Source organism: Eretmochelys imbricata, chromosome 1 (genome assembly GCF_965152235.1).
Source record: "Eretmochelys imbricata isolate rEreImb1 chromosome 1, rEreImb1.hap1, whole genome shotgun sequence".
NCBI classification, from domain to species: domain Eukaryota; kingdom Metazoa; phylum Chordata; order Testudines; family Cheloniidae; genus Eretmochelys; species Eretmochelys imbricata.
In genome coordinates this window covers 221,484,191-221,498,008 of record NC_135572.1, presented here as the reverse complement: position 1 = coordinate 221,498,008, position 13,818 = coordinate 221,484,191, and the positions used below count along the sequence as shown (strand labels likewise).

Below are 13,818 nucleotides of genomic sequence, written 5' to 3'. Positions count from 1 at the left end.
TGTTACTTGTTGTAGCCTTATTGTTTTAGTGGAAATCCAGACTCTGATTAACCTTCCCCTTGTCACTATTGTCAATAAAATTCATTTATCATCCGAGCAGAAACATTCATCCTCTCTATTTATCGCTAATGAGGAATTCTTTTCACTATTTGTTTAATTTCAGGTGTGAATTACCCAGGGAGAATTTCCCATTGATCTCCTTGGATTCAATGAAAGTTTCAAATCTGAATTCAGTTTAGGAATAACCTTGTTGCTCATCTCAGAATGTTCTCTTGCTGGTGTCTCACTTTTACCACATGCCTGATAGAACATTCAGTGTAAACTCACCTCCCACCAAACAGCCGGCTATACCCAGAGGTGGCCCATCCTTATCTTTTGGTTTGTTCAATCTCAGCCTCTCCCCATCGTGAACACTGGAAATTGCATAATTCATCTGGCAAGAAAAACTTCCACTATGGGGAAGACTTTCAGAAAGGATTTAATAAGAAAAAGGCACAAAATGAAGCTGAAGAAATTGCAGGGATAAAAAAGCAGGAAAAGTCCATCCTGGCCAATCAGTGGGACGTTATACAGAGGAAATTTGTGAACCTTTTCCCACTCGCCGTTGAATTTCCTGCAACTTCTTACAAATTCTATAAAAACACCTGCTTTGTCTATCTACCAGGCAGGGTCTGTCTCTGGGCATCAGGCCAAAGGAAACATTTCTCAGAGAAAAAGGCAAAGCTTTTACATCATCACAAGGTTATTTTGTCCAATCACATTGTTCTGATACTGATCTCCCAGAGTCACCATGTCCCACATCATCGTAAGTTGTGTCTCCAGGAGGCAGGAATGGGGTATCCTTCTCCATCCCAGAAACACCTTCATTCCTTAGTGAGTGCAGATTCCAACCTGAAAATACCAAGGGAGACACATACAGTCAGTGGATCCGTTTTATAGCTAGGTCTGGCTGCATAGCAAGGGTGGAGCGCACTCTGCAAAATGGGTTAGAAAATGTTCCCTCTTCGTTCTTCTGACTGGGTCCATGACAAGTTTTAATCCATCACCTCTGTACGTATTTTGGAAGTAAAACCCTTGGTTTCCTGACCATTTAAAGGTGCCAAGTGACAACTGTATTTACCTGTCACTTCATGTACAAAACCCAATCACTTACGAGCAAGGAGCTCTTAGTTAAGGACATTGTATAATTCACTCTGCCCTAACAACAAACATGAACACATAATCCTTATCAAGTACGAAGCAATGCACATTTCATCACCACTGCACCTCCTCTGGAGTAGCTGGTGGTGTCTCTGCTGATGACACAATGGGGAGGGGAGGGGAGATATTGGCCAAGGATAATGGGCAAATGCCCAACTTTTACAGGAAGTCTCACAAGCTCTTTAACATTTGTGCAGCATTAACAGGACTTTGATTTATAAGATTCTGCCCAAAAGATACACGCACAGTAAATTGGTAGCAATCCAGTAATCCAGGGTGTGGCAGCCACACAAGGATTTGAACCTAGAGATTGAAGGATCTTGCTGGTTTGACCATGAAATATCATACAGCAAGGACCCCACTTTTTCTGTCACCATTGCAGGCACTGAAGCCTCTGCTTTGAGGGAATGAAAAGAAGAGAGAAGGAGAGTTTTTCTCACAGGCACTGGGTTGGCCAGGTTTGTCCCCTTGCTGCGTACCTCACATTTCCAGCCCTCCCACTCTGCAGAGACAGTGTGAATTGCAAACTCACCTCTTTGTGAATCCCCGTTCCTGTCACTCGCCTCAGTGCCTTCCTCATCATTCTGCCCCAAGCCAATGTCACCTTCAGGGTCAGATACTTCTCTGGCATCATCATAACCATCCCCTGGGACATCTCCAGGCAGCACAGGGGCATCTGACGTAAAGATGTGAAGTAATTAAGAGAATAGTCACAGTGGAGATAGAAATAAACTACAAGCTGCAGATGCACCAGCCTCACTGGTCCCTGCAGATCTCTCAGCACTTCCACCCTCAGGACAGGAAGAGGAGCCCCTTCTGGAACCCTTAGACTGGGGGATTTCACATATCACACTGATTTGATACATTTCAATTGCTGGTTGAGTGGATCCTAGAGCTCTCAGATGACGAGGCAGAGCGGGAGTTATAGAAAGAGGTGACTGGGATCTAGTCCAGAGGGATTGCTCCACAAGGCATGCTATTATAATAATTACAAATGTAAATGACTTGGAATTGCCCAGGATTTGTTCCTGGCTTTCTAAACTTGACATTTTTAAGATAATGTCTTTTCAGTGTGTTCTCCTGATAAAGTTCACCCCATAAACTGCCATCAGTCTCCAACCTACTGATACCACTGGGCTAGCTAATAAGGATGGGACATGGGCCCTTGGGTTTAAAATCTCCATGTCCCACCCACCCCCTGTCACAGCGTGTCTGACACAGATGTATATAAGCTGCAATAGCTGCATGCCAGGAAAGGCTTTCAGGGAACATTGCTGCATTGTAGAGATCTCTGATTTGTGTTGTCTTTATAAATAGTGAGGAACCCTAGTGCTCCTGGCAGTGAGGGTCACAAGGCAGTGACCTGAGCCAAGTACAGCATGGACAGCTGCTGAGCGAACTGCTCCTTCCATCCCTGCAATGGGCCTCTGTCATGACCTAGGACATCACACGCTTCCCTACACCTGGGCCTCCACACAGCTCTTGTCATGCACCTGGTCAGCGCCCCCAGCGTTACACCAATAGAGAATACTGGTGGGTGAACTCCCTGGTTTTCTTAACAAACCACTATTGTCCCTACTGGAAAATACAGTTAGTTTTTTGTCAGGGTGACGTTGCTTCCAAGAGGCAGATTCACTGCTCACCTCGGCCGTCTGGAGTCTGGGGGACGTTGTTCAAGGCAGGCTCCTCCACGTTATCGTAATCCAACTGAGACCCCCCCGGGGAAGCTCCCTCTGGAACAGCAAACACCACACTCAGCCCATGGCACCAGCAGTGTCTCTTCAGCGTAGGTGTCCCTTCTAACTAGAGCTGTTTGTCATGGCACGTGTGAGGGGAAGTCGCAGGGGCCCATGGGGAGAGGGGCACAAGTCAGAGAACTACAGTAAAACAGGAGTCCCAGAAATAACTCGGGGCCAATCCTGTCCCTGCAGAATCCAACAGCAGCTCTTTCAAGTGTTTCCATGGGAGCAGGATCCGGGTTGTACTGAGATAACAGGCTGGAACACGGGCGTTGCCAGGCCAGAGCCGGCCTGTGTGAATTCAGCTGATCTCTGCAGACAGGTTTGAATTTTCCTGTTACACTGGGAGGGGGAACCTCCTCTCTGCACATAGGCGCTGACTCCGTGGGTGCTCCTGGGCTCAAACACCCATGGGAAAAAAATAGTGGCTGCTCAGCACCCAGGAGCCCGAGCCTGAGCGTGGAAAGTGATGAGTTCTGCCCTTGGCTCAGGGAGTTTGATTATAAACAGAGGCAGGGTGATGAAGACAACAAAAGGCTTCTCATTAAATCAAATTTAATTAATTAAGGATAATTAGATCATAGAATCATAGAAGATTAGGGTTGGAAGAGACCTCAGGAGGTCATCTAGTCCCACCCCCTGCTCAGAGCAGGACTAACACCAACTAAATCATCCCAGCCAGGGCTTTGTCAAGCCGGGCCTTAAAAACCTCTAAGGACGGAGATTCCACCACCTCCCTAGGTAACCCATTCCAGTGCCTCACCACCCTCCTTGTGAAATAGCGTTTCCTAATATCCAACCTAGACCTCCCCCATTACAACTTGAGACCATTGCTTCTTCTTCTGTCATCTACCACCCCTGAGAACAGCCGAGCTACATCCTCTTTGGAACCCCCTTCAGCTAGTTGAAGGCTGCTATCAAATCCCCCCCTCACTCTTCTCTTCTGCAGACTGAACAAGCCCAGTTCCCTCAGCCTCTCCTCATAAATCATGTGCCCCAGCCCCCTAATCACTAGACTCTCTCCAATTTGTCCATATCCTTTCTGTAGAGGGGGGGCGCAAAACTGGACGCAATACTCCAGGTGTGGCCTCACCAGTGCCAAATAGAGGGGAACAATCACTTCCTTCAATCTGCTGGCAATGTTCCTATTAATGCAGCCTAAAATGCCATTGGCCTTCTTGGCAACAAGGGCACACTGCTGACTCATATCCAGCTTCTCATTCACTGTAATCCCCAGCTCCTTTTCTGCAGAATTGCTGCTTACCTAGTCGGTCCCTGGCCTGTAGCGGTGCATGGGATTCTTCCTTCCTAAGTGCAGGACTCTGCACTTGTCCTTGTTGAATCTCACCAGATTTCTTTTGGCCCAATCCTCCAATTTGTCTACGTCACTCTGGACCCTACCCCTACCCTCCAGTGTATCAACCTCTCCCCGCAGTTTAGTCTCATCTGCGAACTTGCTGAGCATGCAATTAATCCCATCATCCAGATCATTAATAAAGATGTTGAACAGAAGCGGCCCCAGGACCGACCCTTGGGGCACTCCGCTTGATGGTGATCCTGAAAGCATTCCCAGGCACTCCAGTTAAAAGATAGGAAACAAAGGGGAGGAATAAATGGTCCGTTTTCAAAATGGAGAGAAGTAAATAGTGGTGTCCCCCAGGGGTCTGTACTGGGACCGGTGCTGTTCAACATATTCATCAATAATCTGCAAAAAGGGGTAAACAGTGAGGTGGCAAACTTTGCAGACTATACAAAATTACTCCTGATAGTTAAGTCCAAAGCTGATGGCAAAGAGTTACAAAGGTATCTTACAAAACTGGGTGACTTGGCGACAGAATGGCAGATGAAATTTAATGTTAAATGCAAAGTCATGCACATGGCAAAATATAATCCCAACTATACGTACAAAATGATGGTGCTTGAATTAGCTGTTACCCATCAAGAAAGAGATTGTGGAGTCATTTGCAGTACTCTGGAAGCACTATGTTTCCAGAGTACTGCAAATTTATAAGAATCCTTCTCACGGTGCCTGTGTCATCCTGAACTCATTCTCCAGCTTCAGAAGATTTTAAAATGATTTTCAGTCCTCAATGGGACAGATGCAACTTAAGAATGTAGCTGTCCTTAACATGCATCGGGACAATACCAGGGAACTAGATGTAAATAAGATTGGGATGTTAGTGAAGACAGCTTGTAGGTGATTGCAATGATTTTACTATATTGTAATTCATGCTAAAGAAATTATGTAGTTCATAACAACTGAATATTCATAACATTATTAAAATAGTAAAGATACCAATGCTAGACACATTCAATAACTAGACTACGAAAGAAGTGTCTAAACATGCTGAAAAGAGCCTCCCCCAAAAACTGGCTGAGTGCTCCCTCCCACCATCCGCCCCACAACGCACGCCTCTTTGGAAGCACCCACCGGGAAAACCAAAAGTCAGCATTTATGCATGGGAATTAAATCTCCTGCTAGGAGGGGACTGGCCTGATCCTTTTCCTGCTCTCCACTAGCGTCTCAGGCAGCCCAGGGCTCAGCTTGGCAGCGCTCCAGCTTCTCAGGAATTAGCTCATTTGCTCAGTGTCTCCTCCCCCAGCCACAGGCTAAACTCCCAAAGGGCCCAAATTCATGGACTCCCTTGAGAGCAGCTGGGGTAGAAATGCCGCCCCATTTATAATTAGAGATGGGCCCAGGACAGGAAGTTCACAACTAGGGTTTTACTTCAGCTTGATATAGTGACAGGTGCCAGCTGCAAAACTGAGATCCGAAGCTGAGTCAGAATCAGTAAATCCCCCCTCCCACAAAGTTCTGGTGGGTTCGGATCAGTGAGTTTGTCTGAGCCCATCTGTAATAACAACACAGGACAATCTTCCCCTCTCTTTCATGGGTGTAAGATGAGCCCTGCTGGGCCCTGATGCCTGACACCCAAGAAAAGACCCCATCTCTTCCAGCTCCTCACCTGGGGAGGTCACTGGGAGCCACTCAGAGGGATCTGTGCTAAGGAGATGGCCACATGTTTCCATCCTGAGATTCTGACAGAAATCCTGTTCAATGGGATTAGACCTGACTGTGTAAAATGGGAACGGTGCGGGGGAAATGGCTGCAACTGCAGCAAGCATCATAGAAATTCTGTTCTCTGCCCAGATTTGGGTCTCTCAGCCTAAGTCTACTCCTCCTCATTACCTTGTTCTGATCCAGGATCATTTTCCCCCTCGCTGTCCCCGGTGTAATACTGCAGCTTCGTCACTGAGTCATCTGAATAGGAGCCTGGAGAGACGAGAACCAGAAATTTATCACAGTGAGAACAGCAGAACTGAGGGACAGGGAACACATCCGGGGCCTGGAGTGAGATTTCCAGTCTCAGTCTATTCCTTCTTCCAGAGAAGATGCTGAATCACAGCGATTCTGAGCGGTGAGAGGCTGACACAGCGTTCCCAAGAGAAATCTCCATATTTCTGGGGTAAATGTGACTGAAGGGATTCTACAATCTGACCTGAAATATCCTGGGGTGAGCGAAGGCCACATGTCTGGCTGCTGGTCCAGGGAAGTTCCACAATGGTCCTGGCCACCTCAGCCACCGAGGGGACTCCTCCTGCTTAACGGTAAATATCCACCTCCCCCATGAATCAGTCGATCAGCTCTCCATGGTGTTTCCAGATTAGGCCAAGACAGGCCCAGAGCAGAGTCTGTGATTCACTCTCATTATCTTGGCAGTGGTGCTGGGAGATGCCCTGAGCATGTTCCCAGAGCCCCACCACAGCACAGCCCTGGGGCAGGATGTTCCCATCAGACATGGAGACAAAAGGGCACAAAGGATAAAAGGGCCGGGACTCAAAGCCATGAGGCTCTCCTGGGCTGATCTCTCTGCTCTGGGGTCAGGAAGGATCCCACCCAGCAGACCAGTGGCTGTGGTGGGAGGGGGACACAGAACATCCCCTGCCGCAAAGCTCCGAAGCAATTTTCAAATGATAGTTTAGCCTGGCCTCAGACAGTCACTTTCCTGACCCTTCACTGGTTACACTCCAAGACTGCAGGACGGGCACGGTGACATTAACTGTCCCTACAATTGCGGCTCCTAGAGCATGGTAGGAAGGAAGCCAAAACAAAACACCTTTCTTCCGCCCCTTTCCAGCCCTGCCCCGGTCTTCCCCTTTTCTGAGGCCCTGCCCCCCACTCACTCAAGCCCCACTCCTTCTCTCGTTCACTCTTCCCCACCTTCAACTCACTTTCACTGGGCTGGGGCAGGGGGTCGGGGTGCGGGAGGGGGTGAGGGCTCCAGCTGGGGGTGTGGGCTTTGGGGTGGGGTCAGAAATGAGGATTTCAGGATGTGGGAGGGGCTCTGGGGTAGGGTGGGGGGTGAGAGGTTTGAGGTACAGGAGGGGGCTCAGGGCTGGGGCAGGGGTTGGGGTGTGGGAGGGGCTCTGGGGTAGGGTGGGGGGTGAGAGGTTTGAGGTACAGGAGGGGGCTCAGGGCTGGGGCAGGGGTTGGGGTGTGGGAGGGGCTCTGGGGTAGGGTGGGGGGTGAGAGGTTTGAGGTACAGGAGGGGGCTCTGGGCTGGGGTAGGGGGTTGGGGTGCAGGGGGGTGCAGGGTTCGGCCTCTGGGAGAGGGCTCAGGGCTGGGGCAGGGGTTGGGGTGTGGGAGGGGATTTGGGGTGTGGGCTCTGGGAAGGATTTTGGGTGTGGGAGGGGGCTCAGGGCTTGGAAAGGGGGTTGGGGTGCAGGAGGGGGATCAGGGTGCGGGCTCTGGGAGGGAGTTTGGATGTGGGCGGGTGTTCGGATGTGGGAAGGGGTTCTGACCTGCTGGAGGGGGTTGGGGTATGGGAGGTAGTGAGGGCTCCAGCTGGGAGTGCGGGCTTGGGGTGGGGCCAAGGGGTTTGGAGTGCAGGATTGGGCTCAGTGCTGGAGCAGGGGGGTGGGTTGTGGGAGGGGGTGCACGCTCTGGCTGGGGGTGTGGGCTCTGGGGTGGGGCCAGGGATGAGGGGTTTGGGATGCAGGAGGATGATCAGGGCTGGGGCAGGGGGTTGAGGTTCAGGAGGGGGTGCAGGGTGCAGGCTCCAGGAGGGAGTTTGAGTGCGGGAGGCGGCTCAGAGCCTGGGCAGGGAGTTGGGGTGCGGGTGGAGGGTGCGGGGTCGGGGAGGGAGTGAGAGTGTGGGAGGGGTGTTCCGAACTGGAACAGGGGATTCGGGGTGTGGGATCCGGCTGGTTCTCAGCCAATGGGAGCAGTGGAGCTGGCACTTGAGGCAGGGGCAGCGTGCAGAGCTTCCATGGGCGCCCCTGTGCCTCGGGGCCGCAGGGACATGCCAGACGCTTCTGGGAGCTGCATGGAGCCAGGGCAGATAGGGAGTGTCATAAATATAAAGGGAAGGGTAAACCCCTTTAAAATCCTTCCTGGCCAGAGGAAAAATCCTCTCACCTGTAAAGGGTTAAGAAGCTAAAGGTAACCTCGCTGGCACCTGACCAAAATGACCCATGAGGAGACAAGATACTTTCAAAAGCTGGGAGGAGGGAGAGAAACAAAGGGTCTGGGTCTGTCTGTATGCTGCTTTTGCCAGGGACAGAACAGGAATGGAGTCTTAGAACTTTTAGTGAGTAATCTAGTTAGGTATGTGTTAGATTATGATTTCTTTAAATAGCTGAGAAAAGAACTCTGCTGAATAGAATGACTATCCCTTTCTGTGTGTCTTTTTTGTAACTTAAGGTTTTGCCTAGAGGGATTCTCTATGTTTTGAATCTAATTACCCTGTAAGGTGTCTACCATCCTGATTTTACAGAGGTGATTCCTTTACTTCTATTAAAAGTCTTCTTGTAAGAAAACTGAATGCTTTTTCATTGTTCTAATATCCAAGGGTTTGGGTCTGTGGTCACCTATGCAAATTGGTGAGGATTTTTACCAAACCTTCCCCAGGAAGTGGGGTGCAAGGGCTGGGAGGATTTTGGGGGGAAAGACGTGTCCAAACTACATTTCCCAGTAAACCCAGTTAAAGTTTGGTGGTGGCAGTGGAAATTCCAAGGGCAAAGGGAAAAATTAATTTGTACCTTGGGGAAGTTTTAACCTAAGCTGGTAAAAGTAAGCTTAGGAGGTTTTCATGCAGGTCCCCACATCTGTACCCTAGAGTTCAGAGTGGGGAAGGAACCTTGACAGGGAGCCTGCCTTAGCCCCGCTGTGCCACCGACTGGACTTTTAACGGCCCAGACAGCAATGCTGACTGGAGCCGCCAGGGTCACTTTTTGACTGGGGATTCTGGTTAAAAACTGGACTCCTGGCAACGTTAGTCTACATGAGTAACGGCTGGTCTCACCTCAGATGCTAGAGCCTGGCAAAAAAACAGATGTTTTGGTTCTTTGGCAATTGTAAAAATAACAATAATAATAATACAATAAAAAATGTTTTGGGTTGAGCCAAAAATGACTTTTTTAAAACTTTGGCAAGTGCAAAAGTTAAAAAAAAGGTTTTATGTTGAATGAAACCATTTGATGTTCTTTTGGATATGTGGGGTTTAGATAGATAGATAGATAGATAAAATTAAAGGAAATGTCTGATGGAAAAGTAACATCAAATTGAAAAAAACCCAAAATGTTTTCTTTAGAAAGTGTTGAATTGAAATGAATCGTTCTGTGTGTATTTGGAACAATTGGGTGAAATTGACAGGAATTTGTGAAATGTTTCGCTGTCTCTGAATCTGCATTTTTCACCAAAACATTTTGCAATGGAGACTTGTGCCCAGCTCCAGCGACAAGCTCACAGGGCTGACGCTGCAGTGATTTAACTCTGGGTCAGGGCCTCAGATGGACAGGGCATTAGATAGCTGCTGCCTGTTAAGAGTGAGACCCACAGACCTGAGCGACTGAACATCTCCTGCTTCTCTCTCATCAGGTTATAATCAATCTCCTCGTACACGGCCTCAGGGAAGTGATCCAAGGGTCTTCTGGAGCCTGAAAACAAAGGGCAGGGTTTGCACAGGGTCAGAGAAACCAGAAATGGGAAACACTGTTAGCTCATTCAGCCCCTCTCCCCTGAGCCCAGTGTCAGCCTGAACCCTACAGCACATTCCCACTGCTGTGTCCAGGCTAGATTTAAATGAGCCAGGTGACAGGGACAATGTCCCTCTCCACAGCATCCCTTTGACGATGGTTCCCAGGGCTAGACCACTGTCAGAAAGCTTCCTCACATTCATCTTAACTGTTCCCTTTTCAATCTCATCCCATTATTCCTGATTATTCCCCTTTGGAGCAGCTTAAATAATTCTTCCCCCACGCTGGTGTTTACACTCATCTGCAAAATGGTGATAACCTTTTTTTTTCATCGACTTTAAGGCCAGACAGGACCATTAGAACATCTAGTCTGACCTCTTGTATAACACAGGCCACTGCAATTCACCCCTAGGTTTGAGCCCAAAGATGCACTTAGACTAAAGCATTTCTTTCTTTAGGGGAATAAACTCTTGTGTGCCACAGGTAGAAAACACGAGGGACTAACAGAGCCATCCCTTGGGTACAGCGAATCGGGGCAACCTCTCCAGACCCCGTGCTTTGGAGGCCCCCAAGGGCAGACTGATTGGCTGGGGCAGTCGGTCCCGGAATTGACGGGTTGGTCCCGAAAGTGACAGATTTGTCACTTCCGCCCCAGGCCCTGCACCCCCATAGGGACAACCCTGGGGACTAAGGTACTACCGATGCCCAAGGTCCCTACAATGGCAGGGAACTGACGAGATGAGAGATGCCTAGATAATCCTGGCAGGCTCCATGCTTTAGAGGAAGATAAAAATCTCCCAAGGTCCCTTTTTGCCAGTCTGATCTGTGGCAAAATTCCTTCCTGACCCCCAAACTGGCAATTGGTTTGACCCTGAGCATGTGGAAAAGACACACCAGCCAGACATCTTAGAAAGAGGTTTCTCTATACCACCTCAGAGCGATGGTTCAGCCCATCCAGTGTCACATATCTCTCTGTAGCTAATGTCTCATGCTTCAGAGGAGGGCAAGAAACAAAACAAGACGAAAAACAAATATAGAGGCTTCCCCAAATTCCTTCCTGACCCCTGCGGGCGACTGGCTGAAGCCCTGAAGCATGAGATCTGATTAGAGTCATTGTCTTACTGCAAATTTGTCCATGTTACGTGTATGTTCATGGCAATCTCATTCCCTTCCCTCTTTCCAAGCAGCTGGCAGCTAATGTTGTTCTGTTTTATAGCTATAAAATCCTCTAAATGCCACCTATGAGTACAACATAGTATAATACTCCTTTTCCAGCATTTCTCCTTCCTAAGATTGTCCTTTCTACTGGATCTCTCTCTTTGCAACTATTTACCACAGCTCGATTTTATACACCTTTTCCCCCCCGACAATATGTCCAATTTCTCTAGGTCCCATTCCATGATGTCTCACCACACTGATATTCAGAACCCCTCCCTGTGACAGATATTGCAGCCCCACGCAGGATCTTTGGGAACCACTCTAGTAAATCTGTGAATGGTTTGTGTATGATTGTGTTCTACTGCACTTGGGAGGATTTCCACAGCTCCTCCAGGAAGAAAAAACAGTCTCAGGGGTGGGGGGGCGGGGGGAGGTGAAGGGTGATTAAGATAAATCACTGAGATTGTAAACAACTCCAGAAAGGTAAACACACTGTAAGGAGAGTGATCAGGTAAGGTGAGCTATTACCAGCGGGAGAGCGGGAGGAACGGGGCCTTTTGTAGTGATAATCAAGGTGGGCCATTTACAGTAACTGCTGGAAATGGCCCACCTTGCTTATCACTACAAAAGGTTCCCCTGGGCCACCTTGATTATCACTACAAAAGGTTCACCAGCCCCCACTCTCCTGCTGGTAATAGCTCACCTTACCTGATCACTCTGGTTACAGTGCTGTATGGTAACACCCATTGTTTCATGTTCTCTGTGTATATAAAATCTCCCCACTTTATTTTCCACTGCATGCATCTGATGAAGTGAGTTGTAGCCCACGAAAGCTTACGCTCAAATAAATGTGTTAGTCTCTAAGGTGCCACAAGTCCTCCTTTTCTTTTTATGTTTTCTCTGTGATGCTTTTATCCTACTAACAAGGTGCAGTCTGCTGAGAGAGAGCTGGGTTGTGACTTGGGACTGCTGGCAATACACTGCTCATAGCCCTTGGGGACAACGCACAGCATGGGGCTGGCCTGTAAGCAGACTGGTTTGCTCGGGGTATCACAGTGGAAGGCAGGGGGCTGTGCAGCCTTAAAGCCCCCTGGTCAGTAGGAGGTGGGATGGGGGGTTCTACCCAGAGACAGGTGATGGCTGGAGGCCCGAGGCCTGACTGGGCACTCCTGGAATGGATCACCGGAAGGTGGGGGGTACAGGTGCAGCTTCCCTGAAACTATGACCCTCCCTAGCTAGTATCAGCTCCAGATTTGATGGCTGGGGAGTTCTACTGCCAGACAGTTAACACAGTACTAAATGAGAGAGGAATTAGGCACCCTCAGCCACCCCACCCAGCCTGACCCTGTTGCAGAGGCATTTCACACAGTGACACCAGTCAGGACCCACCTCTGCGCTGTGCCCTGGCACTTTGCACCTGTGCCCCCAGGATGATTAAGACCAGGCAGAGCAGGGCCCCCAGGATAATGCAGATGACCACGGGCACCGTGACTCTCCCACTGTTGGTCGGAGGGCGGCGCAGGGGAGCTGGATGGAAATGAACATGCAACAGGGACAGATTAGCCTGTGAGAGTCGGGGGGCCCCAGGGAGCTCCCCAGTCACTCATTGCAGGGCCCAGGACAGCAGGGTAATGGGCTGGGACACAGCCTGTGCACCATGGGGGAAGCTCACAGGCTGCTCTTGAAATCATTGGCCCTGCCCTGTCAGCTGGAGCCAACAGACAGGAATCCTCCTGCTCAGCAGGGTCTGCAGCTCCCACCCAGGTGTCATTCGCCTTCAGATGTCACAAGCCATGGAAAGGAGCTCCTTCCCTCAGGCTGCAGCTTGCAGCTCCTCCTCTGTGACCCAGCCCCAGGGAAATTTAACCCTTGATGGGAGGAGGGGGATGCTTTACCTGCGGTACTCAGAGAATCTGTCCTTTCTGTCAGACCTGCAAAGGGAAAGGGAGGAGAGTTGGAGTCTGGAGCAAGGGGGAGGTGACGTGTTTGTTCCCTGGGGGAACCTCACTCTGAGAGTCCCTGGGGGCACTGTGCAGCTGTCACCTCCACAGACTCCCTCACAGCAGCAAAGGGCCTGTTTGTTAGTGATTTAGGGCCCACGTCCCTTGTGCTCTGTACAGCAATGAGGACTCTAGTAACAAACCAGCACACTGGGGCCTGTGATGGATGCAGAGTGCTTGTGGGCTGATGTCTGAGCCAATCTGACCCGAGAAAGGATCCATCACACAACATCCAGGATGCTCCAGCACACAGGAGATGGGAGGGCCTGGTCTGGGACCAAAGGGCAGGACGGGGGGTGATCCATCCTCCTACCTGAAAATTACAGCATGTAGCAGAAACATCTCCTGTCACTCACCTGAGCAATTCTTCCTTATGACCACAAAAAGAAAAGGAGTACTTTTGGCTCTCACAGCTGGTATCCTGGAGAACCCCAACGACCAGCCAGCCCCACCCCTCCTGGGTCTGCACAGGGATCTGGGCCATAGGCAGGGCAAGGGGCTTCATCCCTGGGACCCTCACCCAGCTCACACAGCCCCTCAGCATCTGAGGCTGCACTACCAGGGGCCTGACAATAGTTCTCTCGGTCCCAGGGTCTCGCCACCCCAGGAATGTCTCCCCATTGCCCATCACCTTCCGCTCCCACTGGGGGTCCGAGGGGCCTGACCGCAGGACATATAGGTTGGGGTCAGGAGTGGGAGCCTGTTCACCTCCCCACCCATCTGGCTGATGGAGTCTATGGCC

General features: G+C 49.9%; 1 protein-coding gene across 1 annotated transcript in view; it reads right to left on the bottom strand.

Annotated features, from left to right (window-relative positions):
- Positions 1-742: 742 nt before the first annotated feature.
- The window catches only part of LOC144268913 (antigen WC1.1-like), a 45,298-nt gene continuing 32,222 nt past the window's right edge, over positions 743-13,818 (bottom strand). Inside the window, exons 10-17 of the mRNA XM_077824243.1 lie at positions 13,433-13,442; positions 12,972-13,007; positions 12,466-12,603; positions 9,784-9,879; positions 6,130-6,213; positions 2,844-2,933; positions 1,733-1,876; positions 743-891 (exon numbers count right to left, since the gene is read on the bottom strand). Of these exons, the coding sequence (XP_077680369.1) occupies positions 743-891; positions 1,733-1,876; positions 2,844-2,933; positions 6,130-6,213; positions 9,784-9,879; positions 12,466-12,603; positions 12,972-13,007; positions 13,433-13,442 (747 nt within the window). The remainder of the gene's footprint in view (positions 892-1,732; positions 1,877-2,843; positions 2,934-6,129; positions 6,214-9,783; positions 9,880-12,465; positions 12,604-12,971; positions 13,008-13,432; positions 13,443-13,818) is intronic.